This window comes from Fragaria vesca, linkage group LG1 (assembly GCF_000184155.1).
Source record: "Fragaria vesca subsp. vesca linkage group LG1, FraVesHawaii_1.0, whole genome shotgun sequence".
Classification (NCBI taxonomy): domain Eukaryota; kingdom Viridiplantae; phylum Streptophyta; class Magnoliopsida; order Rosales; family Rosaceae; genus Fragaria; species Fragaria vesca.
Genome location: NC_020491.1, coordinates 59,090 through 85,541, shown reverse-complemented (window position 1 = coordinate 85,541; position 26,452 = coordinate 59,090). Strand labels below are relative to the sequence as shown.

Below are 26,452 nucleotides of genomic sequence, written 5' to 3'. Positions count from 1 at the left end.
TTCAACTCTCAGTTAAAGAAATATTGACCACAAGAGCAAAAAAGAATAGACAAAAAAAATCTCAGCAGATCGACAATAATGAGACATAATATGATAATCAAAGGAGTGAACAAGAATGACCTTGCTAACACTGGAGCAGACAAATTTGCAACCAAGAACAATGTGGTTTAGTAAGATGGTGAAATCGTAGCGTGCCTCAGGATGCTTGCACTGCTCATTCAGAACATGACAAGTGATGGTCATCAAGTCTGTTCTATGAGCTTCGGCTGCATGATCCATCTTCACCCTCTACTAGTGACAGAATGATCAGTAGATGAATAAGTTGGCTAAGAGAAGAAGCTAAGCGAAGTAAATGAATAAGGTGGCTAAGTGAAGCTATGAAGAAGCAAAAGAACTCAGATTTCAAGAGGAGACTGAAGCTAGGGAAATGAAAAGGATCGAGTAAAAGTGGTGTGTAAACAGGAACTAATTCTATAGATGGGGCCGGGGTATCCATTTCACAACGCATGCAGTAATATAAAATTAATATTCCACATTTCAAGGATCGCAACTTGGACCAAATAAAATGTTGGTGCTAGAATTTGAAATAATGGCAACTTAGACCATTGTCACACACATATTAAGCTGATTTTTTTTAATTATTTTGTACCTTAATAATTTTAAAGATTAAATTCAGTGTACTACCCTGTATTTTGGATCAGTTATCAATTGTGCCTCTCTTTTTTTTTTTTTTTTTAATCACATGTATCTTTATACTCTTAAAATTCATCACGCCAGGACAAAAATTCAAATTTCCTTAAAACATGACGTCAACGTCTGACGTGGAGGGGACAAGAACGGCCCAATGTTCAGTTTTTACCTTGACCGATGGGCAGAAACGTTATTTTATTATTTTCCACTGTTTTCCTTTGTTTTTCTTCTTCTCCTCTTCCTCTCTCTCTCTCCATTAATTAAGCCTAAAAAAAACCCAGGTCTTTAATAAACACCCATGTCCCCGATCAACTGCTGAGACCTAAATTCCGGCCACAATGGAGTTTCAAAGGGCGTCACCGTCTTTCGGTTGAAAACTAGCCTTCAGACTTAGCATCAATTAGGCACAATAGCCCTCCCTCCCTCTCCATCCCCAACAATGACACACTTTATGAACCTTGACGCACTCTTCTCCACCCAAGTTTGCCTCTTTCGTATTCCACTACCAAACCCCTGATTCAGATTGTAGAAGAAGAAAGGTTTTCTTAACACCCCACAACAACCCAATAGAGAGAAGAGAAAGAGAGAGAATTAGAGACAAAGAGAAACAGTGGGATTTGATTTTGAATTCTTCTTCCTAAATCCGGAACCGGTTCTGGGGAGGTACGTTTGTGGGTCTTTGATTTCTGGGCATGGTTTGGTGGTGGGTGTGATTGATTTTGGTGTTTTTAGGTTCAATCACTTCAATGGAAGATCTGGTCGAATGGAGTCATAGAGAGGAAGAGGAGAAGAAAAAGAAAAAAAATGAAGAGAGTGGAAGAAATAAAATGACGTTTCTGCCCTTCAGTCAAGGTAAAAAAATGAACATTGGGCCCTCCTTGTCTCCGCTGATGCCATGTTTCGAGGAAATTTAAATTTTTGTCCCAGCGTGATGGATTTTAAGAGTATAAAGATACACGTAATTAAAAAAAAAAAAAGAAGAGGGACACAACTGATAACTAATCCAAAATACAGGACAGTACACTGAATTTAATCATAATTTCAATGTTTGTTTTTTGGTTTCTAGTTTTAGTTTTGGGCTTTATTTTTTTTTTCTTTTTGTTTGAAATTGGGATAAGGTGCCCTTTAGGTTTGAGCGGTGGGTTCTCCTTCCTATGTTTTCATTATTCGTAAAAGAAAAGTATAACGAGGGGGACATCACCGAGATATAGCCAAAACTTCGATCCAAAGAACATCAATTCTAGAAAATTATGTGACATTGTTATCATTCATGACAGACTATTATTATTTTTTTAAATGGGACAGACTATTTTTCTGTTGCCTTAAATAATATTCTATTACAATATGTCATAGATAAAAGGGATACATAACAAGTCAACATGTCATATCAATTATTCAACCCTATTGATTTATCATAAACAGGAGAAAATCTTATGTGCGACGGTCGTACCACGTGGACGGTGCGACCGTCCAGTCGTAGGCCGACGCGTGTTTTTTTTTTTTTGCCCCCCCCCCCCCTCTTCTTCTTCCTCCCTGCCTCTTCTCCGGCGAAACCGATCCCCTCCGGCGAAGCATAGCAGGTTCTTTCCCTCTGCCCAGCTGCCGCCTCAAACCTAGACCCTCCGCCGCCTCCACCATAGCCTTGTAGAAACCTACCGCCGTCGAGCTGTGCAGGATCGGTTTCGCCTGTGACCGGAGGGGATGCCGCTGTCGAGCCGCGCCTGTGACTGGTGGGATCGGTTTAGCCTGTGACCGGAGAGGAGGGGATCGGTTTCACCTATGACCAGAGCCGCGCCTGTGACCGGAGGGGATCGGTTTCGTCAGAGAAAAGGCATGGAGGTAGAAGAAGAGCTAGGTGGGAAAAAAAAAAATAGGTGTCAAAGAGTGGTTGGATGCACATATATCAGGTGGTGCGGCTGTTGCACCTAAGCATTTCTCTATAAACAGAAGTATCTCGTCAGACGACATATTTTATTGGTAACAACGTGTATTGGGTTGAGATTAGATTTTTTATTTCTTTATTAGAGAAATAACTCAAATGCTCTAGTTGAACCGCAATCTCTCACTTCCTCTGGCTCTGGTCTAATGCTTCAACTGACCTACTAAAACGACTTCGTTTTGGCCAATATCAGTAAAAAAGCCCCGAGTACGCGACCTATAAAAAAGGCTGTAGTCCACCATTGGCGAAGGTATAGATTGTCCGCTCTCTACAGTTTGGTTGTCGCCCAAAGTCCACGAGTAAGCCCTCTCCTCCTCTCTATTCAATTTGATTACCCATGCTTTTAGCTGTTGATTAGTTCAGTTAACACAGTTCCAGTACTATGAATCTGCGATTGTTTTGTTCTTATGATTTTGATTGGTTCAAATTTCTGATCTATTCGTTGGGTTTTGTTCTACCCTGGCTTCCATCATGGATTTAAATATTTTGGTTTTTCACTTCGGTTTCTATTGGGGTTTCTGTTGATCTTATCAGGAAAATGCTAGATTCTAAACTGTGCTAATTCTTGCTTTGAGATCTAGTTCTCGTTATTATCGGTTGGTCCTAGGGTTTTATTTATCTATTTTTTAATATTATTTTATTGATATTTGGGTTTTGTGTTCTGTTGCTGAATCATGTGTATTAAGTTTTTTGTTTTCTTTACTTTTCCAATTTATGGTTTTTGTAGTAACTTTTTTGTTGTTGTTGTTGTTTGATGGGTGTAGTCAGCTGGATTGGAGGCTCCTCCGTGCTCGAGTTGTGTGTTGTCTAAGCTTCTCTCTCTATATTTGCTAATGTAAGTCTTGTAGTTTTGGTTTACTGTTAACATATTTGTCATAAATGGCTTTGGTTTACAAGCATATGAGTTTTGTTTTCTTTGCATATGCATGCACACACCCCATTCATGATTAATTTTGTGGCAAGAATGAAAATAGCGTCCATAAGGCTTCTACATTAATGTTCTTCACACTGTTCTATGGTTTCTATCATCCTTCATTTTTAAGGTGTGCTTTGGTTTAATGTCTGGTACCTCCAAACCCAAAGCTCGGCTACATTTCACTGCATCATATAGGAAACTCCCTGATTCTGCTGGTCTGCTTGGATATCCTTCACCTGTGGATATATAGAAACTCAAATATGCACCAGATTATTGCTTTCACTGCTTTCCTTAGATTAGTGCTTCCCTTTTCCACTACAAATTGGGATTAAGCATAAATTGATTTGATAGACCTGACTATTCTCTCCCAGTTTTACCATAGGCGAATACTACAAGGTAGCACCTCCACAACCATTATTTTTGTTTTGCCTAAGATAGGTGATGATTTTGATCTTGTGTACATATGAAAGAAGTCAGAAAGAGAGTGATCTAGGAAGTTCGAAATGTAAGATAGGAAAACAAACCAAATTTAATAATCATATTCTTAGTAAGAAACCAAGTTTTATCTTCTGAAGAGGTGGGTTCTTTGTATAAATAGTAATTACCATCGAATAAGGTAATCCATCGAGCTTTGGTATGCAAATTCATCAGGTAACTGTGAAGTGGGTTTCAACTCTTTGGTCATCAAATCAGTTAACTGTAGAGCCAAGCCCAATTTTTCAAGTGACATTTGTTTTTGTTATTGGGTGATACAAAGTGACATGAGAGTTAGCACTTGGCATTGCTGATTGATGACCGGACAATACTGATTACAAAGCATTGATGACTACTTAGGTTCTACTCCGTAATTCTACCTACAAACATTAACCTCTCATAATAGCAGATAGCTGCTTATGCGGCTACATATATACACTCTTTTAACCATTCGGTTGATATGCTAATTGTCTCTGCTGTTTCTGAAAAAGAGTGGACATATTTGCTTTACTTTGTGATTTCAATGTTATAGTTTACTTATAATATGAAATTTTTGCAGAGTTCAAATTTGGAAATATCATTTTTAGATTTTGATATCATATGATGGTGTTGTTTCATATCTGTACTGGTAGATAGGTTTTTATCTTTAGTGAAAATAACGCTCCATCTGACATATAGGATGGCATTACATATGTCTTATAGGCATATGTGATTCATGGACGAACCAAGTTTATTTACTTTTTCATCCATTGTCTGTGCTGCACATATACATGGATATGTATCAGATACTCCAAAGAGTGTCTCTTGAGTTTACTGTAATTTTGACTTTAAGCTCAAGATAGCAGGATGCATTTTGGTTAACAGAGGTATGCTAGATATTTCTAAAACATGTGTTGTTAAAACAGAATAGAAACTCTTCATTTGTTCAACATTAAGAAAATCAAGAAGGAAGCTAGGGTTCAGCCCCCATTAAAGACAAAGTACTACAGAAGATGAGGGGGCTAATAATATATTCTTGCATCTTTATTCTTGTTATTCAAACATTTTGTGATGTATTATGTGTAGAATTCATGAACATTTGCTTCGTTAAACTTGTATGGTGTCCACACAGAATCTTTTTGGTGTGTTGGGCTTGTTGAATCATCATGTTTTATTTTGTGATCATGTCATATCACATCCTGCATCCTTGTCTGTGCCTCATAGGTTAGCATGCATGCTTATATGGGTGTAAGCTTTTTTCCACTCACTTTTTTAATCTTAAAACATGTAGGGCGGACGAGGAACCTGTTGATCAGAAGAAGTACCTTGAAGACTCCTGCAAGCCGAAATGTGTGAAACCATTTCTCCACTATCAGGTATTTTGCGGCATTTTGGAAATTTTTACTTGATATTGTTGGCCAGTAAAAGATAAAAACTACTTTAGAGGAAAAACTATTGTTTAAGTACATCTGCATCTCTGTGCTGGTGTCTTTTAAAAGTTATTTGATTGCCTATGTTTGATACGATATTGCTAACAGTCTCTGTAAACCACTTCAAAGTAAAGAATAATGTTATTGGGTCATGTTTGTGTTATGTTTCTTTCACCTGTCCCTCCAAGCACATTGCTGTCTAAAAAGTCTCTTGATTCTTTTCTATGGAACTGGGGATGGACATAACCTGGACCAGAGGTGCAGGTATACCTGGCTACAAAGGATAGCCATGGTTTCAATGCTTGATTATCTTCAATTCTTCATTTACCCTCTAGAATTATGACATAAAATGATAAGTCTTCTTTATTTGAGCAACTAGCTCTGTTCAGTCCCATTTTCATGTCAAAAACAAACCTTAAGACCAGATCCAGTAGGCAAGTTCTTTTCCTATTGCTTTTATGTGGTTGCAACTGTGACCTACATCTCCTAGGTGGTGACAATAAGTATAGTCTAAGTTGTAGAATTAAACCAAAATATGAAATGATGCCATATCATGTGGGCATGAAAGACATGGAATACTCATGATTGATCCTTTGCATAATGCAACGTGGAGGTTTGGTCATCTTTGTCTGACTAAAGCATATGATTTTTTTCTTTTGTTTTCGTTGTTCTTTTTTGTTCTTTTATTTGGATACAAACGAGTAGTGCAATTTTCAAGACTATTCAACTCAGCATAGGGAGATGATAAGATTCACTCATAATGTAATATACAAACAAAAGGGATAAGAGTCACTGGAGGTGGTTGAGGTGATTGCTGAATTAACTTTTCTATTGGTAATTCTGAGGCATGAGTATTATTCTGAAACAATTTATTGGAATTTTGTTGTTTTTGTTTTCTTTCACTTTATATAGTGTCTTTCTCTGTTTACTGGAAAATGACTGGTGGTTGACTCTAGATGGCAAACTTGAAGGTTGTGAAATATACTTAACCCAAAACATAAGAGAAATAGATATGGATTAGTAAACTAGATGCTGTTATTACACAATCAACCATAATGAGTACACCTCATGTATACTGATTTCTCCATAATTTGCAACAGGATTGTGTGAAGAGGATCCAAGGTGATGAAAGCGGCCACAAGCATTGTACTGGACAATATTTTGATTACTGGTCTTGTGTCGACAAATGTGTAAGTATTGCTTTGAAATTATATTGAAACTGATTTATTTATACTTTTGTATCTTCCTCTGAAACATTCTTCAATGCAGGTCGCACCAAAGCTCTTTACTAAGCTGAAGTGATGTGGCGTACTGTAGTACACTGAGAGCATTTTTCCTTTCTGATACTGAAACGTTTAAACGTTTCAAGAACGCTGTGTTTTATTACTGGAAGCATTCTGATGTTTGGTGAATTTTTTCAGAACTTGAGTTATCAATAAAAGAAGCCCATTGTTAGAATTCATTGAATTCAGATTGCCCTTGTAGTTTGAATTCTGACTGGAGGTATTATCTGAAGTTATGAATTATTATGTTTTACCTCGTCAGTTTACAATTTAACCCCAAATAGCAAGGTGAACCCTTCTGTTTCCATCATTATCTCCATAGAAGATCTCTACTCACTCAGTTTCACAAATAGCATAATCAAGCAAATCTACCTGTGCAAGATTTGACAATTTACCTTCTTATCCTGCCGATATACCCTGAAATCTATCGATGATGCTTGGAGACTGAAAGAGTGAAGCAGTGACATCTCAAGTATTTGCCAAGGTTTGTTGTAAGAACATAACCACAAAATGGAACTGCCATTCTGGCAAGCATCTAGTCAGTCCTAGAAGAATAAAAAAGCACAGATCTAGTGTGACTAACCTCTTGACCCCAGAGAGCTCCCAGAACATACCAAAGACACTTCTTTGAAACTCTAGCCTGATCACAAGTAGCTTGAGAGACCAAGTTCCAGAAGCACAAACTGGTTCCCGTTGTCCAACTCAGCAGTGATTAGGTCAGCTAATTCTCCATGCATTGGAAAAATTGAATCAAAGATTGCTTTGATATGAATTTTAATTGATCGTGTCAACCCCAACAAGCTGCAACATTCCATTTGAATATGAATTGGTCAAACGAATGACTCGAGCAATCTTCTCATCTTTATGCATGATTAATTTGGTTATTTTGCTTCGATTCGGACATGTAACGATTTAGACGAGTGCTTGTGGACATGAAATTCAAATTCTCGAGACCTAGATTCACTTGGGCGCAAACTGTTTAAGGAAGGAAAGATCGGACTATGCTTGTCACACTTCAACATGGAGAGACAACTTTCAGTACTGTAGGCGCTGCGTTTTGAGTAGGTCGAATCACAATCGAGATCAATTCAAGTAAGGTGTTCAGTCAGAATGCCAAAAATCTTCAGGTTTGAGGAGATTTGGTTAATAACTCCTAGTAATGCAAATGCTTCAATTTACATGTAATTACCAATCACAAAAAATTAAAGTTTGATTTCGGCAAACCAAACGAGACCAAAAGCGTAACACCATTGTGTTGCAAAAGGTAAACCAACTAGAAGACAAAAACCAACCCATTGCAAATCCAAAATCAAAGGCAAACAAAGTTAACTTTTGTTTTGTTCTTTAAAGGGAGGTTTATAAACAACTCGATTTTAACCACTTGTTATGACATAGACATAAAGTTGGTCAAGCTGCATTACGTTAAGAGCTCGTGTACTAACTCTTACTAGTCTATGGCCAGCAGGTTTAAGAGGTTTCCAAGTTCAAGTTCGTGCGTTTTTGACAAGATAATCTCATGAACCTCGATCCAAATACTGATTAGATAGATGTGTAACTAACATCCGAAACAGGTGGCTATCTCACTCCTGAATTTAAAATAAAATAAAAAAATAAAAATCTAAATCGAGTATAAAAGACGAGAGATACCAAAGCAAGACCCGTCTCGCTGAGGGTTAGATATCATTTGGGTTGGGTAGCAATGGATTCCAAGGCTCTAGCAAAATCAAAGAGGGCTCACTCTCAACACCACTCCAAAAAGTACCACTCCCCAAATCAGAAAGCAAAGGATGGAGCCAAGCCAAACAAAGCCTCGGGAAAGCAAATCCCCACAAATTGGGATCGTTACGATGAAGAACTCGATTCGGGTTCTCAAGATGCTGCCTCCGACATTGTTTTGCCCAAGAGCAAAGGCGCAGACTATACTCATCTGATTGCCGAGGCACAGTCCCAGTCCCTGTCTCAGTTCGACGACGATGTTCTGTCTGGTATGTTCTTTGCTTCGTAGATAAAGCATGTGTGTTTTTTCTGATTTGTTTCTGACAACGTTGTAAAATGCAGTGGAGTGGAATAAGGGGATTATGTCTATGCTTTCAGCACGGGGGGAGAGCATTCTGTCGTGGATTGGGGATGATAATTTTGTTGTGGATGATAAGACAGCAGCTGCACATCATGAGGTAATGCACATGACGTTGTTATTGTTAATATGAAGTTAAGCCGATGTGAAAGAGAGATTATTAGAGAGTATGTGCTGTTTGTGGTAGTTTATATCTGATGGTAAAGACTAAGAAAGCAGATTCGTATTTAGTAGACAATCAGTGTTAAATTGTTAATGGGTGCATACAGACACACAGATGACAATCAGTCTGTTATTTCTATTTCATTTTATTGTTTGTTTTGTTGTTTATGTTGGAACAAACTATAAGACCTTCTCCTTCTCCCACATGAATTGTTAGAGCATTATAGGAGTTGTCACACTAATAGATCTCCATGACAAATTGCATGGAGACCCCTGAGAATTCTAATCTTCATCAGACATCAATCTTATTTGGAAACAAATTTTAGCACCAACAACAAATGCTGAAATATAAAGGTTTTGGAGCTAGATTGAGAATTTGTAGCAGGGGGTTGTTTGAGGTCTGGGAAATTCTCTATAGTGATGGAAGCCCAAGTTCAGTGCTTCTAGGGGATTAAGACAAGGTGATCCCCTGTCACCTTTCCTTTTTACTGTTGTAGTGGATGTTGAAGTAGAATTATCCCCTATCCCAAATGATTCAAATATCTATTTTCTTGCACTGAACCTGGTAGAACCAAACTCACTCTCTCCAGCATATCATACCATTTCCTATTTATTCGATATCAGTACTATTCTAAACCAAGGTCACAAAAATATAGGTACAAGGACGACAACCAGTCTTGAAGTAAGAAATTATGGCGAATAAATACATTGGGTTGCGTTGTCATAAAACTTATAATTAGTTTGAATGAAATAATAAGGAGCAAAGTATAAATGTAATAGCATGTTGCTTTTTGCTACATGAAACTTTTGCTGTGAAAGAACTTTTAAGATATGCACTTAGATTTCCTTTTCTTATAATTTCTGGCTGGAGTTACACTGAGGGACTGAGCTTTTATTTATTTATACCTCATGCAGGTATCCTTTCTATCGTTGAATTTGCATTCCCTTGCAGAACAACTGGAGAAAGTAGACTTATCAGAGAGGCTTTTCATTGAGGCTGACTTATTGCCTCCAGAACTGGTATGATTGCCTTCCGGGGTTTTTTGGATTATTACTGAAATAGTATTTTGGTCTTCTATATGAAATTCTGTATTATTTAATATGTCATCTGCACTTGGTAGCTGACAATAATAATTGAATAAGTAGATAATTGTAGACTACTGTGGACTTCGTTCATATTTTCCGGGGTTTAAATTGGGTATATGTATCACGAGTAATACTGATAAAAGCATTCGGAGGGATATGGAATTGATGTTAAGATGGTGGTCAGAATTGGACAATTGGAAATGCCTGGATTTATGTATGCAAGTACTATTTTCAAGTAAGTGACCAATGGATATGAGAGTGTTTTTATTCTTGATGTATCAGAGGTAGTATTTAGAGACTTACTAGGACACATCCTCTTATTAATTAGAACATGTCTTAGATGCTCATTCCCTTTTTCTTTTTCTTTTTCTTTCTTTTTCTGAGGGAGTACTGTTCAGATTCTCATGAAATGTCTATTCATAGGATTTTGATTGTGTACTACAAAAAAAGTGACACACATGACCTTGTTTATGCAACAGAATCTGGAGGGTCTAGAGTCAACTAGCAGCCAATCTGCTGATCAGGCGCAAGGAACATTCGTTAACAAAGGAGCAAGAGTAATACCTGAAGCATCAATCAGTGGTGAGTTTCCCGACAAGATCAACGTTGCAGATCAAGATATTGAGATTATGTTATCAAGTTCTCCTGACAGTGATTGTCTCGATTCAAACCTGGGATCAATTTCACTCAAGCAAATCGATGTTGATCCGAGTAAACTTGGAAAATCCACCAGACAATCGAGTATGAAACCTTTTGCAGACATTCCGATCAAGAATCTTGCCACATTTGAGGCAGCAACTGCAGAGGAAGAATTGGATATGCTTCTCGACTCATTTAGTGAGACCAAGAGAAATGATCCATCTGCTTTGAGGTCTTTACAGGATGAAGCCTCTGTGCCTCCACTTCAAGTTCCTAGAAAAGGTACAGATTCATCAATCCTGGTGGCTGCCAACCTTGATGATGCGCTTGATGACTTGATGAATGAAATATCTATTCCGATTAACCAAGGTGGTCCATCTCGCCCCCAAGAAAAAATGGCTGTTCATGATTTTCAATCTTCCCAAACTGGATCAAAGTCCAAAGTGGATGATTTTGATTCTTGGTTCGATACACTTTGATCTGTTGTAACCTAGAAGTCCACATTGACTTGTATCTCAATAGTTTTCATGGTCACTTTTAGGTCCACAAAGTAGAGAAAGAATCGTTTGTTTAGTTTAGTGGTCCAAAATCGTAGTTTTCCTTCTGGAAATGATGATGACCATCATGTCCTGTGATAGTAGCAGTCATTTTACTTGCAGTTTTTGCTCTCTTGGCGATTTTGACATGAATACATGTTTCATTTTCTTATTAGGAACAATGAAAAATGAAAGTTAACCCCCTTTTCTATGGTATCAAAAGCTGTTATATTGATGCCAAGTAGATGACCACCAGAACGAAACCCATGAAACAGTGGGCGATAGAGTACAGCTGAAACAGATAACAATCCAAAGTGAAAAGATGGTTTACCTTTTTTAAGGTAAAGATGGTCTTTCATTGTTCCATCTTGGGGTTTTATTTCTGTCTCTTGATCATCTGAAAGGGAGCCCTTTTGACAATTGTATGTCCATAAGGAAGGCCTGAGTGATGTCTAGCTGAGGCGCATTCGTAAGGAGAGAGATGTATGTTGTAGCAGACAACAACAAAAAATAATAAGTAAAGAGGGAACACCGATCTCTAAAATTGGTACTTCAACCCTTAAAAAAGAGGGAGCACCAATCTTTAAAACTAGTACTTCAACCCTAGGAAAAGAGGGAGCTCCATAATTTTGATTATAATTTCATATTCAGGTTCATATAGATTCAAGCAAAGACAAATTGCAAATTCCTAATGGTTTAATACCAAACAAAGCTTCAAACTTGCAGAATGGCAACAGTCTGCGGTGTAATTCTACCTTCTTTATTTTTTTTTTGAAAATGATTCTACCTTCTAATGCTTGGGACAAAGCAACATATCCGGAAAAAGTGACTATTAGATGTTGGCAGTGTGTCCTCTCCACAATGAATCAAATTTGTCTTCCTCGATTGTTATGGAGAAGCACTCACCAATGCGCTTGATCACGTCATCTTGGTTCTGAATCAAACGTTGGACACACTGGATGGGAGCAACAGAGGGGTTACATATACCAGGGAAATGAAGTACAGCCACTTCAATTACATAGGCATTGCCTCCAGGAACACATGTGATATAAATTATAGACCTGAAACCAGCATCAGCCAAAGAAGGTAGTGGAAGAGATATACCTAGGAACATAATTATGAAACAGAATGTGGGTTATGAGCGTAAATGCGATTATTTTAATTTCTTTCAGAACCTTTGTCAATTGTTGTTGTTCTGCCCGGAGGATAAATTACTGTTTGTGAAGGAGACATTCTAGGGTCCTCTTGATTGAAAGAGTTTTCAGCACTCGAGTCTGATCTATTATGCCCCAAGCAAACAAAACAGTCTTATCAAAAATGAAAGTAAGCAATCCAACATTTTTAATATATCAGAATCGCAAATGAAGAGACCATCGGAGCCTTTTAACTCATGCAGGCAGACATTTCTCAGACGGGCGAACCAAGAGCGTCGCATACTGAACAAATTTCAAACCGTTTCCTTTAAATGATTCTATATATACCACTTTTTTGTATATATGTAATAACTAAGAGTACAATTTGTTGTATACGTTTGAGAAATAAGTATAAGAAATGATTTCAATGGTATTTCTACATCAGAATCAGATGCTAACTAATGGCATTTCATTTATTCGTATATGATCATCTATTTTTTTTTTAAAGATTTGTTGGCAGAAGTACGAGAAAACTTCAACAAAAGTTGTTGTGATCAAGTTTGGCTAATTTGAAATGAGAATGCCAGCAGCTACAAAAGAAAAAAGACATGCAAAGAGAGGAATACAAATGCATTATACTCTACGATGAGCTAGTACCCACCGTGGTGCCATTCCACCAGTGCTCATCCGCGGACCACGAGCCCTGTTTAAAAGCAACTTCCTTGCCAGCATCTGAGCATCAAGACTATAATAATCCTCACCATCTTCATCTCCACTTCTCTGCCATAGAAATTCAACCCCATAATCCTTAGCACGGTCTGCAATAAACACTCCCAGGCAACCAACAACACTGTCTACATGAGACTTGCCGACATCCAAAACCTCAAGCTGTTTGCAGCCTTTCACTAGCGTCTGGAGACTCTTCATTTCAAGGTGAGACTCCTCGAACCACAAGTACTTGAGATTCGGCAATGATTCCACAATATTGGATGCGTTTAGTTTATAAGCATGAGCAATTCCGAGACCTACAAAATGCTTGCAGTGAATCCCAATCTGCTTAAGGACATCGTCCATAATAGTTTCATAAAGCCAAACATCTCCCATTGCAAATAACTCATTCATCCTTTGCTTATCCAAATCTGCACGGAATGTGTCGATCTTCTTGAGGTTGCCACCCAAATGCAACTGCTCCAACAACTTCCACTTGCCAATCAGTTCTGAAACAACCCTAGAATGCTTAAAAAGGACTAGATCATCTGGCAAGCACAAAACCCTAATCCCGGGACATGAATCCGAAACATACCTCAATGTTTCCTCATCAATAAAGCCAGGAAGTTTGATCTCAACAGCCTTCCCATGACTACGATCCACCACCATCCTCACAAAAGCAGTGATGGAGAAACTAGTGGTGTTGTTAACTCGGCATTCATCAACAAACTTGTAGTAAAATGGGTCTAGGGCGACGAGACTAGTACTCTTGGGTGGTTCGAGCAGTGGTAAGAAGTCTGGAAACGAGAGGTTTTGCCAGCACAGAGGATCGAGGGTTGCTTCGTGCCATGATTTGCAGACAAAAGGGACGCTCAAAACAAGTGATTCCATTCCGATTCTTTTAAACACATTGATTAAGCAGTCCGTCTGTAAGTCGACCCACTTTCTTCTTCCTGCAGTGTTCCCCATTATCTTACGTAGTGATCGGAACTTCCGTTTTCTTCCCACGACGGGAGGTCCTCTCCGGCGACCTGCTTTGTCTCCCTTGTTCTCCATACTGTATGTACTAAACCCTAAATGCTCTAAGATATATAGATAGATAGAAGTAGCTAGGATATATATGTTACTATACGTATTATATCAAGGAGAAAAGGTGAGAAGAAATCAGAGAAAGAGAGAGATGGAGAGAGAAAATGGGAATGGAGATGAGGTAGTAGCAGGGCCTTGCTTGAGTGGGTTCGTGGACGATGGTAGCACAGAGTCACCGATAATATATCAGTAAGTAAAGACAGTCATCAATTAGGGGTCTCACATCCCATTTTGATTCTATCACGTTCTCTTGAGTGAGATTGATTTCCCTAAACTTTAGGTGTTCCCTAAAATGTTGGTTTTATGGTTGACTTGATGATACAGTTTCCTACGTTTTGTGTTCATATGTAAATTAAATTCCCCTTTTTATTTTAGTTGTATTGCAAATGCTTCATAATCAAAACTGATCTGCAGTTTTATGCAGTTTTTGATTAGTGGGATAACCTCAACCGTCGTTTAATCAAAACTCAAATTGTGGGAGTTATCCACTTTTACCCGCGCGCCAGATTATCTCATGATCTTTAATTGATAGAGATTTTTATTATATTTCCGTTTTATTTTTACCATTTTGTCCATGCAATGGACCAACTTCTTATTAAAACAGTTTAACCAAAAAAGGGTATTTTCAGGGTTTTTGAAAGTTTAACCAAAAACGGTTCCTTGAGTAAAATTGGTTTAATTAATAGAGATAGAGAAGATGTCAAAATTCATTTCAACAAAAAAAAATGTTTGTTAAATTATAATACAAAGAAGAGGATTTATAGGTGATCGTGATTCTGCTTATTTTTAGAGGATTTAAATGTTTGTTAAAGATAGAGGATTAAATGTTTGCACAGAATTACGATTACCTAAAAATAAGCATAAGTCGTTAATTTGGTAAAAGCTTTTATTGGTCTAGCTTTATAATAGTAGTGATAGAGAGGATTTGGAGCGAGGACAAGAAAGGTAGGTTCACAGTTAAGTCGGTATACCATACAGTGTAGCACGCCCACGAATTTTGAAGGACCCAACAATCCTATGGAACCAACTTCGGAAGACTCCAGTTTAGAGGAAAGTGAAAATTTGTGTAAGGAATGTTGCTTCTAGCAACATTATTCCGACGCAGATCGAGTAGGCCAAGTGAATGAGGTGTGGACAGACACCCAATGCCCGTCTTTGCATGCCTTGACGGATTGTGCTCATCCTAACATTTTTACATTTAGCTCATTTGCCTAATTTGGTTTTGACATCTGATGTGGAATGGTGCTAATATAGTAGCAGTCACATACCCTTGCTCAGGAGGCTAAGCTGGGAGTTTGTTATTTGAATGTTTTCAATATCTCTCCTCCAAGTGTGGAGGAGTTTATGCATCTTGATTGTGATGACATTTATTAAGCTCAATGAAGTTATTCATTCCACTCAAAAACAAAGTACACGAGAAAACTCTAGGGTGTCAGTAACTATTGATTTAAAGTGTTGAACATTGTACAAAGAATGACCTATAGTGACCTCTCTCAATCTTGCAACACACAGTTCTGTAAGTTTGGCAACCCAACGTTGGCTTGTTTCTTTGACACACCCAACTTCATCCCAACATAAACCAAGGTCTCCAGTGACCGGGCACTGTTGGCTAACAGATCCTCGTCTATCTCAATCGCATCCTGCATGACAGCACAAACAATAAGCCAAAGGACCCGGTTATATTTATAGCAGTTAAAATCAGAAAATGGAATGTTGCTTCTTTTCAAGATATAACAAGCCAACAAGATTCCCAACATAGTTATATCTTATGTGCATTCAGGAACAATTCATTCCAATACCAACCTTTTCGAAAACACAGATCACAGTGCTTCCGCCAAACGAGAAATATCCAAACTGCACATTAGATTAACATAATGCAAGTTAAAAACAGATTAAGTATAACATCAGCATATTACCACATATACATTATTCTATATAATATTAAAACACAAATTACATCAAACAAAGAATTTTAACCTCATCTCCTTTCTTAACATGGTCTCCCTCCTTCTTTAGAAAGGTGATGCTGCCAACCATAGTTGCACCGATTGCAACAAAAGCCACCTGTAGAGAGAAAGTTGATGAAACAGATCATGTTAGTGCCACTCCATTTAGGAGTTCAGAACATGCATACTTTATTCAATTTTGGAATGCAAGCTAAAAGGTAAATGATAATAGAAACGACTTTTAACATTTTGAAAAGACAAAATGATTGCAGTAATTTACCTTTCCAAACTCCGCTGTTGATATAATTGATACTACTCGCTTATTCTCAGTGAAGACATTACAATACTTGCTATTAACAGCTATAGGGTTAACCTGAACAAGGGAAATGGAAAAACAATAAGGGCAATACCAAAAATTTCAAGAAAAGCCAGAAAATACCATATCGACAATCACATACTGTATATAAGCATCCAGGTACTTTTACAAACTGCTCAACAGTTCCAGAAACAGGACTATGAAAACGATGATAATCCTGAAACAATGTTAGATTTTAGTCTCAGTCAGAGAATATAATGTTCACTTCATGCTACAAGGTAATACAGCGCATAAAATGACAGATACCTGTGGTGCCAAACGAAAGATAACCAAGGTTCCATCAATAAAAGTACTAGAACAAATATCTTTCCCCAGAAGTCCTTGAACTGAAAACTTCCGACCCTAAAAGTAACAACAAATGATCAAAGACATTCAAAATATTGATCAGTAAGAATAAATAATAAATAATATGGCTGAATTGGAGACATATTAACTACAAAAGAAATGTGCCAACCAGACCAAGCTTATCATAGTTTGCGTTTATCTCTTTAACTATTTTGTTCTAGGAAATATAATACATATGACTCTAGTTTCTCTGAGAGTGTACATACTGCCAGCTCTCGATTGCAACATTCAAACAACAGTTTAGTCTGCTAAACAGCTCAGCAGTCACATCAGCACATTAGATCATATCTAGTATGAATTCAGCAAAGTCCATGCAAACTGATATATTAATATAGTACAAAATAGACAATCAACTCATATATTTTTACTCAGTACCTAGTCAAGAAGGTTGGGATTGATCAAGTGTCAGTTGAATCTAAATTTTGAAATATATGGCATAAACTGATTTATCATCTTCAATCATATTCATCATTTAACTTTCATGTATTTTAAGCATCATTTAAGAAGCTGCAGTTCTTTTCCCTGAACTATTATGGGGGCGAGCACAAAAGAATGCTTTATCTGCCATAGAAAATTATGGACAAGCAGCTTGTCTATGACGAGTACCTAGCCAAAAGGAGAAATAAGTGAATCTAATTTAGTGTTTAATGGCATAGCATGATTTATTCTTTTAAAGTTTCAATCTTATGTTCATCATTTAACTTTATCTATTTTTCAGCATCAAACGAAAGCAGAAATTCTTTTCCCTGGACTATGATTCAAGTTAAATGGGTTCAAATGGGAACTCAAAATTCTCCCAATTTCATCCGGGCAAAGCACAAAAGATTGCTTTCAAATAATTTGTATGCCTGGCACAAAATCGTTCCAAGTGCAGTAGTAAAAAATTACCTTAATCCAAAATCTTAGACTGTCGTCAACAGATCTGAATGCTGTGAGACGGCAATCCGCACCACAGACGGCAACGTCATCACGTTCTGGGCAGGCAACTGGTCTTGCACCAGGCTTTAACTCTCTCACAAAAAATTGATTGAATGTCTACATACACAAATAAAATAAAATAAAGATATTATACTCTTGGGAATGCGAGGACTGTTACAAGTAAAATGCTCCAGAAAAGCGAGTATATGATCAACCAACCAAGAGCGTATCTACACTAGATCCAAAGGCCAAAGACAGCTCTTTTCAATCACAACGAAAAAATACAACCAAAAAAATAAGGTCAAGGATTAACTGATGCTTTATAGTATTAATAGAGGATACCAAAGAGATCAAGGACTTAACTGTGTTGCCAAAACCAGTGTCAAGAATATTATTCCACCGGAAGTACAGATGATAAAGTAGGTTTGGGAGAGGGTACGTATACATCTAGACATTCTAAAGAGCCAAAATTCCAGAGGAAACATAAACATGCAGTATTAACACATGAGCCTGATTAGAGAAGACTTTCCGCTTGGTGACTTTTTCAATTATCAAATTATCTAACCGAGAGAAGATTTTCTCAATAAAGAAAACAACACAAATCTAGAAATTAAGGCTCTTTGGCCATTTAAAGACCAATTACCGGATTAAACTTATTTATACAGTTGATTACATGACAGTATTTATGTTTAAATGTTCTGTAAATACTAAATAGCAGACCACTGGTATTATGTGCAATATAGATACCCCTTCAATGTTTCTTGATTGAATTTTTATTTTCATTGCTCCTGAGACCTAATCTTCCCCATTTTCAGGTCCTCACCTCTCTTGGTACTAAAGTTTAAATTATGACCATATCTTCAGCTCGAATTCTGCATCTGACTACTATCTTTATCTTAACAGACATGATGATACTCCTCACCTCTCTTGGTTTCATTATCGAACACTTGTCAAAGTGAAAATTATGACCATGGCGTCAGCTCAAATTATGCATTGGACTACTATCTATGTCTAAACCCAAGACTTTTTCCCCCTCCAAGTACAAACCTCCCCTTTCTCAATCCACGCACAGCCAATGAAAAACGATACAAATCTACTTGATGGATACGAATTAACATCACAAAAGTCAAAAATTGTTTTGTCCAGTTCGTTAAAATTACACCGAACTCCTTTTAATTTTTTAATTTAATGTCTATAAAAACAGCATTTATTCAATCCTCGAGAAAAACATAATACAGCAAGGTGGACATCAAGTCCAGAGAGGAACTGCCAACCCAAATATTCAAAGAGAGAATGACGCAAGGCAGAAGCATGGTCACAAGCTTTGTAAGATATTGTGTAATAAGCTTGTCAAACTTGAAAGATATATGATTTTAGATTGGAATGTAAAAGGTATAGAAAAGCATGTGCAGGGCTTTCTTCTTTTCTATTTCTGGATAAGAAACATAGATCTTTTAAGGATCAGTTTTGACCAATAACTACAAGTCTCAATTTAAAGCCAAAAGGAAGAACGATACAGGGCAAATGAATGAGAAGTCCATCTAAATCCTTTCAGATGATACCCTCAATCCTAAAATGAAATTGTATTCAAATCAGATGAATGAGAAGTCCCTCTAAATCCTTTCAGATGATACCCTCAATCCTTTCAGGAATGTATAACTAAACTATTTTGGCATATATATGCAGAAATTCATACTTTATTTTTAGTTTGTACAATTATGAAATATAATATGATTATACTCAACCCCATTAAGACATTGGGGACATGTAACATAAACCATCAGAGTAGCAGAAGTACTGATAAGCCACAGAAGATTTAAATAAAGTTAGATTTGAATGAACAACATGAATTTCGTAGACTTAAAGTATGAGTTTACCTTAAAATGTTCCAAAGGGTGCTTGACTTCAGCCAAATTGAGTTGATCCTACAATACCATAGTTATATATAATCAAAGTCCCCATCGCAAAACAGTCAAATCACATGCTTAGACACACAAACAAACATCTTACAATTTTACATACACATAGATAGCTAATTACACTTCCAAATTTATATTTACATCAATATGTAATTATATCAAAGGGTACTCGACTTCAGCCAAATTGAATTAACCCTAAAACACCATAGTTATATGCTTAAATATAATCATAGCACCTATGGAAAACAACTATGCACAGACATTGTGAAGAGGAAGATGGTGAGCCCAAGTAATTTTTCCATGTTGTGGTACTACTGAAAGCACTTTTAAACCAAATTGCATAAAAGAAGCCATAGAATAGTCAATATAGTTAGATTCTAAGCGCATCCTAGTCCATGGGGTGAAAGAATTAGGAGGGGATGTGTTTGTGTCTGCACAATGGACATGCTGATGCATTAATAAAACAAGACCAAGGTAGTTCAATTACGGAAGGCCAGTAGGACACACTCCTTGGAATCAAGCATTCTCATAAAGTGGAAGGCTGCAGCCACTGCATCACAGACACACACATACTGAAACATCTGTGCCTTTTCAATGTTCATTGTAGGTTAACTGCCTAAGTGTGTCCATTTTTTGAAAAAATACGCATCTACATGGCTTCTCCATGTTTTTTTTAAGTAGGATAAGTGTTCAGCATATACCCAGACGCGTTCTAGCTTTTCAATGTACGTTTTTGTACGAAATCATTTTAAGAAAGTCATAAAAACATAGTCACGACATGATGCTAACTAGAAGAAACAAGCATACCTTAAAAAATTCGATGAATGTTGGTATATCTTTAGCAGATTCCACTGAGTTCATTTTTCTCCCCTGCTTTTCAGAAATGCTCTGCAAGAGCTCCTTAGCCCCTATATTAGCAACAATAAACAAAGAAAGATTCAGCGATTTATAACAGCTTCTCTGCAATTTCCGTTCCATATCACATGTATTGTCATAAACCACTTAATAATTAATGCATACCTGTATCCATAAGGCCAAGCCCTAGCTTTGACTGGTAAATAGCTCTCATTGACAAGGCAATCTTTCCGTCTATCAATTCTTCCACAAGTCTCTTTGTCCTCCGATCAAATACCTTAGCAAAAAATAGTTAAGAATACATTAGAAGAGTATTTTGGTTCCGAGAAAAAGATTATTGACCAGAGATATTATGTCATTAAAACATTTCTTAATACTAGAAAACATACAAGGAAAAGAGCTTGACAAGGGTTGCAACTATAGACTTTTATTGTAAAATACAATCATGAAAACCAGACTCTAACAGACCAAAGCATCACCCAACATTTTTTTTCATAAGAACAACCCAGAAATTTCAAGAAAATCAAAATCTAACAAAGTACCAGAATATGAGAACCACTTGATCCAGAGTTTAAACCAACGTCGTAGGATGAAAAATGAGCCCATTCACTAAGCTTAAACATCCACCTACAGATATAAATTGATCTTAGTATGACAGAAACATATTAGTCATAACCACAAAACTGAAAGTAAACTCTCATCATCTCTCTCAAACATGATATCGCAGCATTCTCACCCATAGTTAGCCTGTTTATCTGTCAAAAATCCTCCGGTCATAACCTGTTTTCCAGTTCCTTCATCAAAACACAGGCTCAAATGAATCATGTGGTTCAGTTTATCAGGAACCTCAAGAGTCTCACCACAAACAGGACAGCAATTGATTAGTGGTTCCCTGTAAATCACACAGGTTTTTAATATGAGACCTAAAGGGAAATCCATTCTAAATTCAAACACGCTGCAACTATACAAAACTCAAACAGTGCACAGAAAAATTCAGATTTGCCATATAAAAAAAATGGTTTTGTCTAGAGCCTGCAACTGTAAACAGCTAGAAAAGTGCATATTGATGGGTTGAGCTAACTTGGGGTCACTTTATGGTTTAACAAGATTGTGAAGAATTAAAACATCACAGATAGATCGAAACGACATCTGGGATGGAAAATAGTTTCTGGAAAAGGAAAGTTTTCTAATAGCTATTGCTCAACCTTTTTAAAGACCTACTTTGCTAATCTTTTGCCTAAACTTATAAAAGAATAATATAAGAAAATATTTGTTGAAATGAAGCCACAACCAAACAACAATCGAAACACAAACAAAGGATAAACCGAAGAAAGCTTTTCTATCAAACCATTTACAAGAGAACTTCTCCATATTGCAAAACTTACAGAAAGCATGAAACAGAGAATACTTTCATGATTTGAGCAGAGAAAGAAAACACTATATCTACAAATACAATGACATATTGCCCCAATAATAAATTTAAAGGGAAAAGGTGAATATTAAATTCTCAACAATATACATAAGAAATAAATATGGAAATAAAGAATAGATATCATTACTTTTCTTGTTGAATGGCAAGAAGGTCAGCCAATTCATCCATGCTAACAACACCATCCCCATTCTTGTCAGCTGCTTTAAACATCTCCTCTTTCTAGCAAACAAGGAAAAAAAAATTCAGGCATGGAACCAAAAATAAAAAGATAACACAGACCAACAAACAAACAAATATCACACAGTAGCCCTCATATCTGATAATGGAGCAACATACTTGATAGTATTGAATCCCGAAACCTATACAAAATGCAAATGCAATTTCAAATTTGGGCATGTAGACAATAATACATACTCAGGGTACCATAATTTGTTTTTAATGTTTTTTTTCTTTTTGTCCAAGAATCATTCTTTTATTTATATACCCCGAGTGGGGGGAATGGAGATTTTCATGCCCTTCATCGTGAAGATGAGGAAATGCAAAGAGGTCACAACAAGGGTGTGCAATACAAAGGATCCTACTGTTAGAAAGCTTCAAATTTGATAAAACTTCTAAGAATGAAATGTTACACTGCACATTTGTTGGTGCAAGTTGAATACCGACTTATAGGCTGAAACAGAGGGGACTGGGAACTTAACATGAGTGGCAAATTTTGTAAAATGCTGAAGAGTCGGCACAAATCAAGAACCAGAAATCTAACTGGATCGTAGGCAACAAAAATCAGAACCTACATGGGGATTGGGTACCAATCTTCCTATATAATAACACATAATTCAAACCTTGTTCGCTGCCACTTGATTCCCAAAAGCAGTAATTAAGTCAGAAAATTCAGATAATGAAAGGTGTCCATCTTCATTGTAGTCCTGTGTGTTGTACAAACATCCAGAATTTTCATTAGTAAGCATCAACAGTAAACAAAAGGCAATTGCTTTGGAAAATTGAAGTAGAACGACATAGATTTGTCCATGTGAAAATCAAACTATGTCAAAATTCTTTTCTTGTACACACAAAAGTCTGGACATACCACTATGGATAAGATGCGTCTTGCAAAGCTCTTTTCTGTTTCAATTGGGTCCTGTCAATTTTCCAAAAGACATGTTATATATACCAGTTTACTTAACTTATGTAAAATTGGAAGTTATAAATAGCACACCTCAACAGATATTGAAACAGATATTTCTCCCACAACTTTGTCTGGTGATGATGGATCTAACAGGTTCAATGTCTCACACTCGGGACTGGAATCGGATTCTAATTCCTACAGCAGCTGCTACGAGTTAGAGAGACAAATATCTTGAACAGTAATAAATAAACATAAACATATTACTGATAAGAATTAATCATTTAACTCCCCTATTTCCATCCCCAAAAACCTTTGAACTTCTCAGAACTTGGTGGAAAAACAGCTAACCTCAAATCAGTTTCACTCAACAATCTCCACTGCAACTCTAACACATGTTTGTTTATGTCAATTTATCAATAATGATTGCGAGCATCAACTTTGCCCGACAAATAAAAAGGCATAATGCAGTAAGCCATACAAAATCGAAACTAGGAATTGGAGCTACATACCAAAAATTATTTCCCACACTTCTATGTATTCTGTGAATATCAAAGCCACTTTATATAGATATAATCCACCTAGACTTTTCGTTATTGTTCAAGGAAGTTTACGTAAACACTCCGCAGATATAGAAATTACCAAAATGGATAGATTTCAATACTTCTTGAAGTATATACATATATTGTACATATTGTGTCATTGTTGCAGCAAAGTAGATATGATGTCCCCGTTAAACAATTGTAACATGTTAAATATTGAATAGTAATATATGAAGAACGTGACTTACCCTGGTTAGAAATTCAAGTAGATCAATCTCACAATATCCTATCAGAGTGTTTTTGTGCATTTTATTCGTCTGCATCATGTAACATATTTAATCAGGTTGAAAACATACAAAAGTTACAGCAATGATTAAAGTTTTCTACATTTCCAAGAAAATAGAAATATTGCAGGAAAAAAGCTGACATACAGACTCCTTCTCATAGAATTAAACAAGACCATCATATATATGAAAGTGAATAAAATTTATACCCCAAGACACCCAACCCCACATTTTACGGTTCACACTCACTCTTTCTTTTAAACTTTCAAAATCTTCTGTCTTTGATGACTCGGAATATGGATAATAGAATAAGCAGTGGTGGATTTCAGCCCCACACATTATACCTGTTAAGCAAACTAAGACTAATAATTGAAGCTGAAAGTCAAGATGGCTGCAGAAGGCTACAATTTAAGAAAACTTGTGCACATGAAATACAAGAAACTAATCATTTTCAAGGTCTTATCGTGTGTTGTTCCTGGTCACGATGCATTAGTAGCTATGTCAAACGCCACAGTCATGCCTAAATAAGGAGACCTACAAGCTTAGGTTCTTTCCACATGGCAAGACTATGACTAGTTTATTTTCACAAAAGAATACCTCTTCCACAAAAGTACTGTACAGATAAACTAAATAAATTGACTTCATTACACACCTCAAACACTGAGATCCTTGCAACACGAGGCCCATTTTTGTCCAAAAGAAGCTTCTTTTCCTGCAAAATAAAGGGAAAATACACAGATGAGTTTTCCCTAAATTTCAAATAGTGTATTGAGAGTTCCAGGATTCTACCACAATGCATACATGTATTAACCCTTCAGAAGCCAATAACCAAGCCAGCATCTTAACTTACGGTGGCTGCCACCACAACTTTAAAGTTTCATGTACCCTAAAGAGAGCCATATCTATTTTAAGAATATTGCCCACCCTGAAAAGGTCCTTTATCTCAAATTTGAGACCATAACACCGAGTTCATCAAGTCTGATTGCTTCTTACTTGGAATTCTCAGAAAGAACGAGAAGGAGGTTGAGTCATATAATAGATTGGCATAGTTGCCAGACTTGACTGTAGCAATGTAAATAACCCGGTCCTTATTCCCAAAGCTGTCTACCATCAGTACCAATTCTCTTGGTTTCAAAACGGCCTCTAGATTTCTCCATAATGGAAACCCATGCACTACAGTCGCCAACTAATAATGACACGAGAAGTAATCCCACACTGGTATACAAAGTATCACCCAGGTTATGAGTATGCCATAATGCATCGATGGCACTAAGTTAATACATGAAAGCAAAGAAGAAGTGAAACGTTGATGTAATTGCCATAATGCATATGCGCACACACAGAATAATATAAATGTCGTTTAGAGTACTTACAGCATTCCAAACAGGTTTGTCTGTTCTGCAACACCAAAAAAACAGAAGAAGAAAACAAAAATGATTCAATACAGAGCCGAAGCATAACTTTTCAACAAGTCTGGTGCAGTATATTCTCAAAGAAATCCTACTTTTCACCTAAACTCTTGGAGTACAACTAACTATGTGTTGAAACGGTGACAAATCTATTGCCCCTATCAAACAATGTGATACACAAGTTATTTACTCTATGACAAATATGTGTCATTCTTAAAACTCTGAGTAGCTGAAGCCGTTTGTTTTCTAGTGATTTTACTGTTTTTGTGATTGTTACTTGTTTTTCAGAGTTCGCTGTGCTTATGAGACAAGGATAGAATGAAGCAATAAAAAATTAAAATTAAAATAAAAAATAAGAAACTCCATGTAAGAATCAAACAAGAGAAGACAAAAGAAGAAGAAGCAGTACTGATCAGAGGTGTGCGTCCGAAAGGTTTGCTCTCCGAACGAGAGACATGCCAGCCATTTGTCCTTGAACTTCATCTCCGCCTGCACAATTATTCTCGCTCAATTTCAATTCTGCACAAATAGAATCGGAAGAAGAAGAAGAAAGAGGTCACGTACTCGGAGGAGGGAGAGGAGCGCAATTCCGACGAAATCCTCGGCGGCGAGGTGTTTGTGATGGGAGGAGGAATTGGAGCGGCTCCGGTGACGACGACGGTGGAGACGCTGCTTCATGCGAGAGCGACGGGAGGATGATGCGGACGACGACTCTGAAGCCGAAGAAGAGTCTTCTCTGGAGCTTCCCTGCCCCATTCTTGGTTTTCAGAGAGAGTCAAAGTGTGTGAATTAGAATTTGTTTTGTTCCAAGTGGGAAATGGGAAGCGTGAGTATGTATAGGAGATTCCAGTCCAGTCTTGACAATAAAATGAGAATGGTGCTGGATTCTCTTTCTTTCTCAGAATTAATAACAGAAAGAGATGACTTTTTCTCCCTACTTTTGTTTTTATTCGATCGTGAATTGGGTTTGGGTCGAGGGCGTGTGCACCATGGGACCCCCGAGGTGAGACAATGTCATTTTTACCCGATATTGATTGATACGGACACATTTTGCAAAAAAAAATAAAAAATTGTATGGTGTAAACCAAAAAAATATGTATACTACTACAATTATATACGGTGTAGATACATGTGTCACATTTATATGTAGGGACCATCATGCTCTATA

At 37.0% G+C, this 26,452-nt stretch overlaps 3 protein-coding genes across 3 annotated transcripts; 2 read left to right on the top strand and 1 right to left on the bottom strand.

The window, feature by feature from the left end:
• Nucleotides 1–2,887: 2,887 nt before the first annotated feature.
• LOC101291655 (cytochrome b-c1 complex subunit 6-like) lies at nucleotides 2,888–6,897 on the top strand. The gene is made up of 5 exons (XM_004287012.1): nucleotides 2,888–2,928; nucleotides 3,398–3,464; nucleotides 5,290–5,374; nucleotides 6,529–6,618; nucleotides 6,698–6,897. Coding segments are annotated over exons 2-5 (210 nt in total). The 5' UTR covers nucleotides 2,888–2,928; nucleotides 3,398–3,462; the 3' UTR covers nucleotides 6,731–6,897.
• A 1,480-nt stretch (nucleotides 6,898–8,377) lies between these two features.
• On the top strand, nucleotides 8,378–11,423 carry LOC101291364. The gene is made up of 4 exons (XM_004287011.1): nucleotides 8,378–8,696; nucleotides 8,770–8,885; nucleotides 9,863–9,967; nucleotides 10,513–11,423. The coding sequence occupies exons 1-4, from the start codon at nucleotides 8,411–8,413 to the stop codon at nucleotides 11,149–11,151; spliced, it is 1,146 nt and encodes a 381-aa protein (XP_004287059.1). The 5' UTR covers nucleotides 8,378–8,410; the 3' UTR covers nucleotides 11,152–11,423.
• Nucleotides 11,424–15,413: 3,990 nt separating this feature from the next.
• On the bottom strand, nucleotides 15,414–26,219 carry LOC101291079 (phosphatidylserine decarboxylase proenzyme 3-like). Its single transcript, XM_004287010.1, has 21 exons — nucleotides 25,849–26,219; nucleotides 25,694–25,773; nucleotides 25,249–25,273; nucleotides 24,528–24,587; nucleotides 23,840–23,908; nucleotides 23,143–23,247; nucleotides 23,014–23,064; nucleotides 22,769–22,852; nucleotides 22,057–22,148; nucleotides 21,234–21,389; nucleotides 21,040–21,124; nucleotides 20,663–20,774; nucleotides 20,450–20,550; nucleotides 19,601–19,648; nucleotides 17,694–17,840; nucleotides 16,707–16,802; nucleotides 16,543–16,617; nucleotides 16,365–16,457; nucleotides 16,116–16,202; nucleotides 15,942–15,992; nucleotides 15,414–15,778 (listed from the first exon to the last, which is right to left on the bottom strand). Exons 1-21 carry the CDS (start codon nucleotides 26,038–26,040, stop codon nucleotides 15,632–15,634), a joined length of 1,956 nt encoding a protein of 651 aa, XP_004287058.1. The 5' UTR covers nucleotides 26,041–26,219; the 3' UTR covers nucleotides 15,414–15,631.
• Nucleotides 26,220–26,452: the final 233 nt, after the last annotated feature.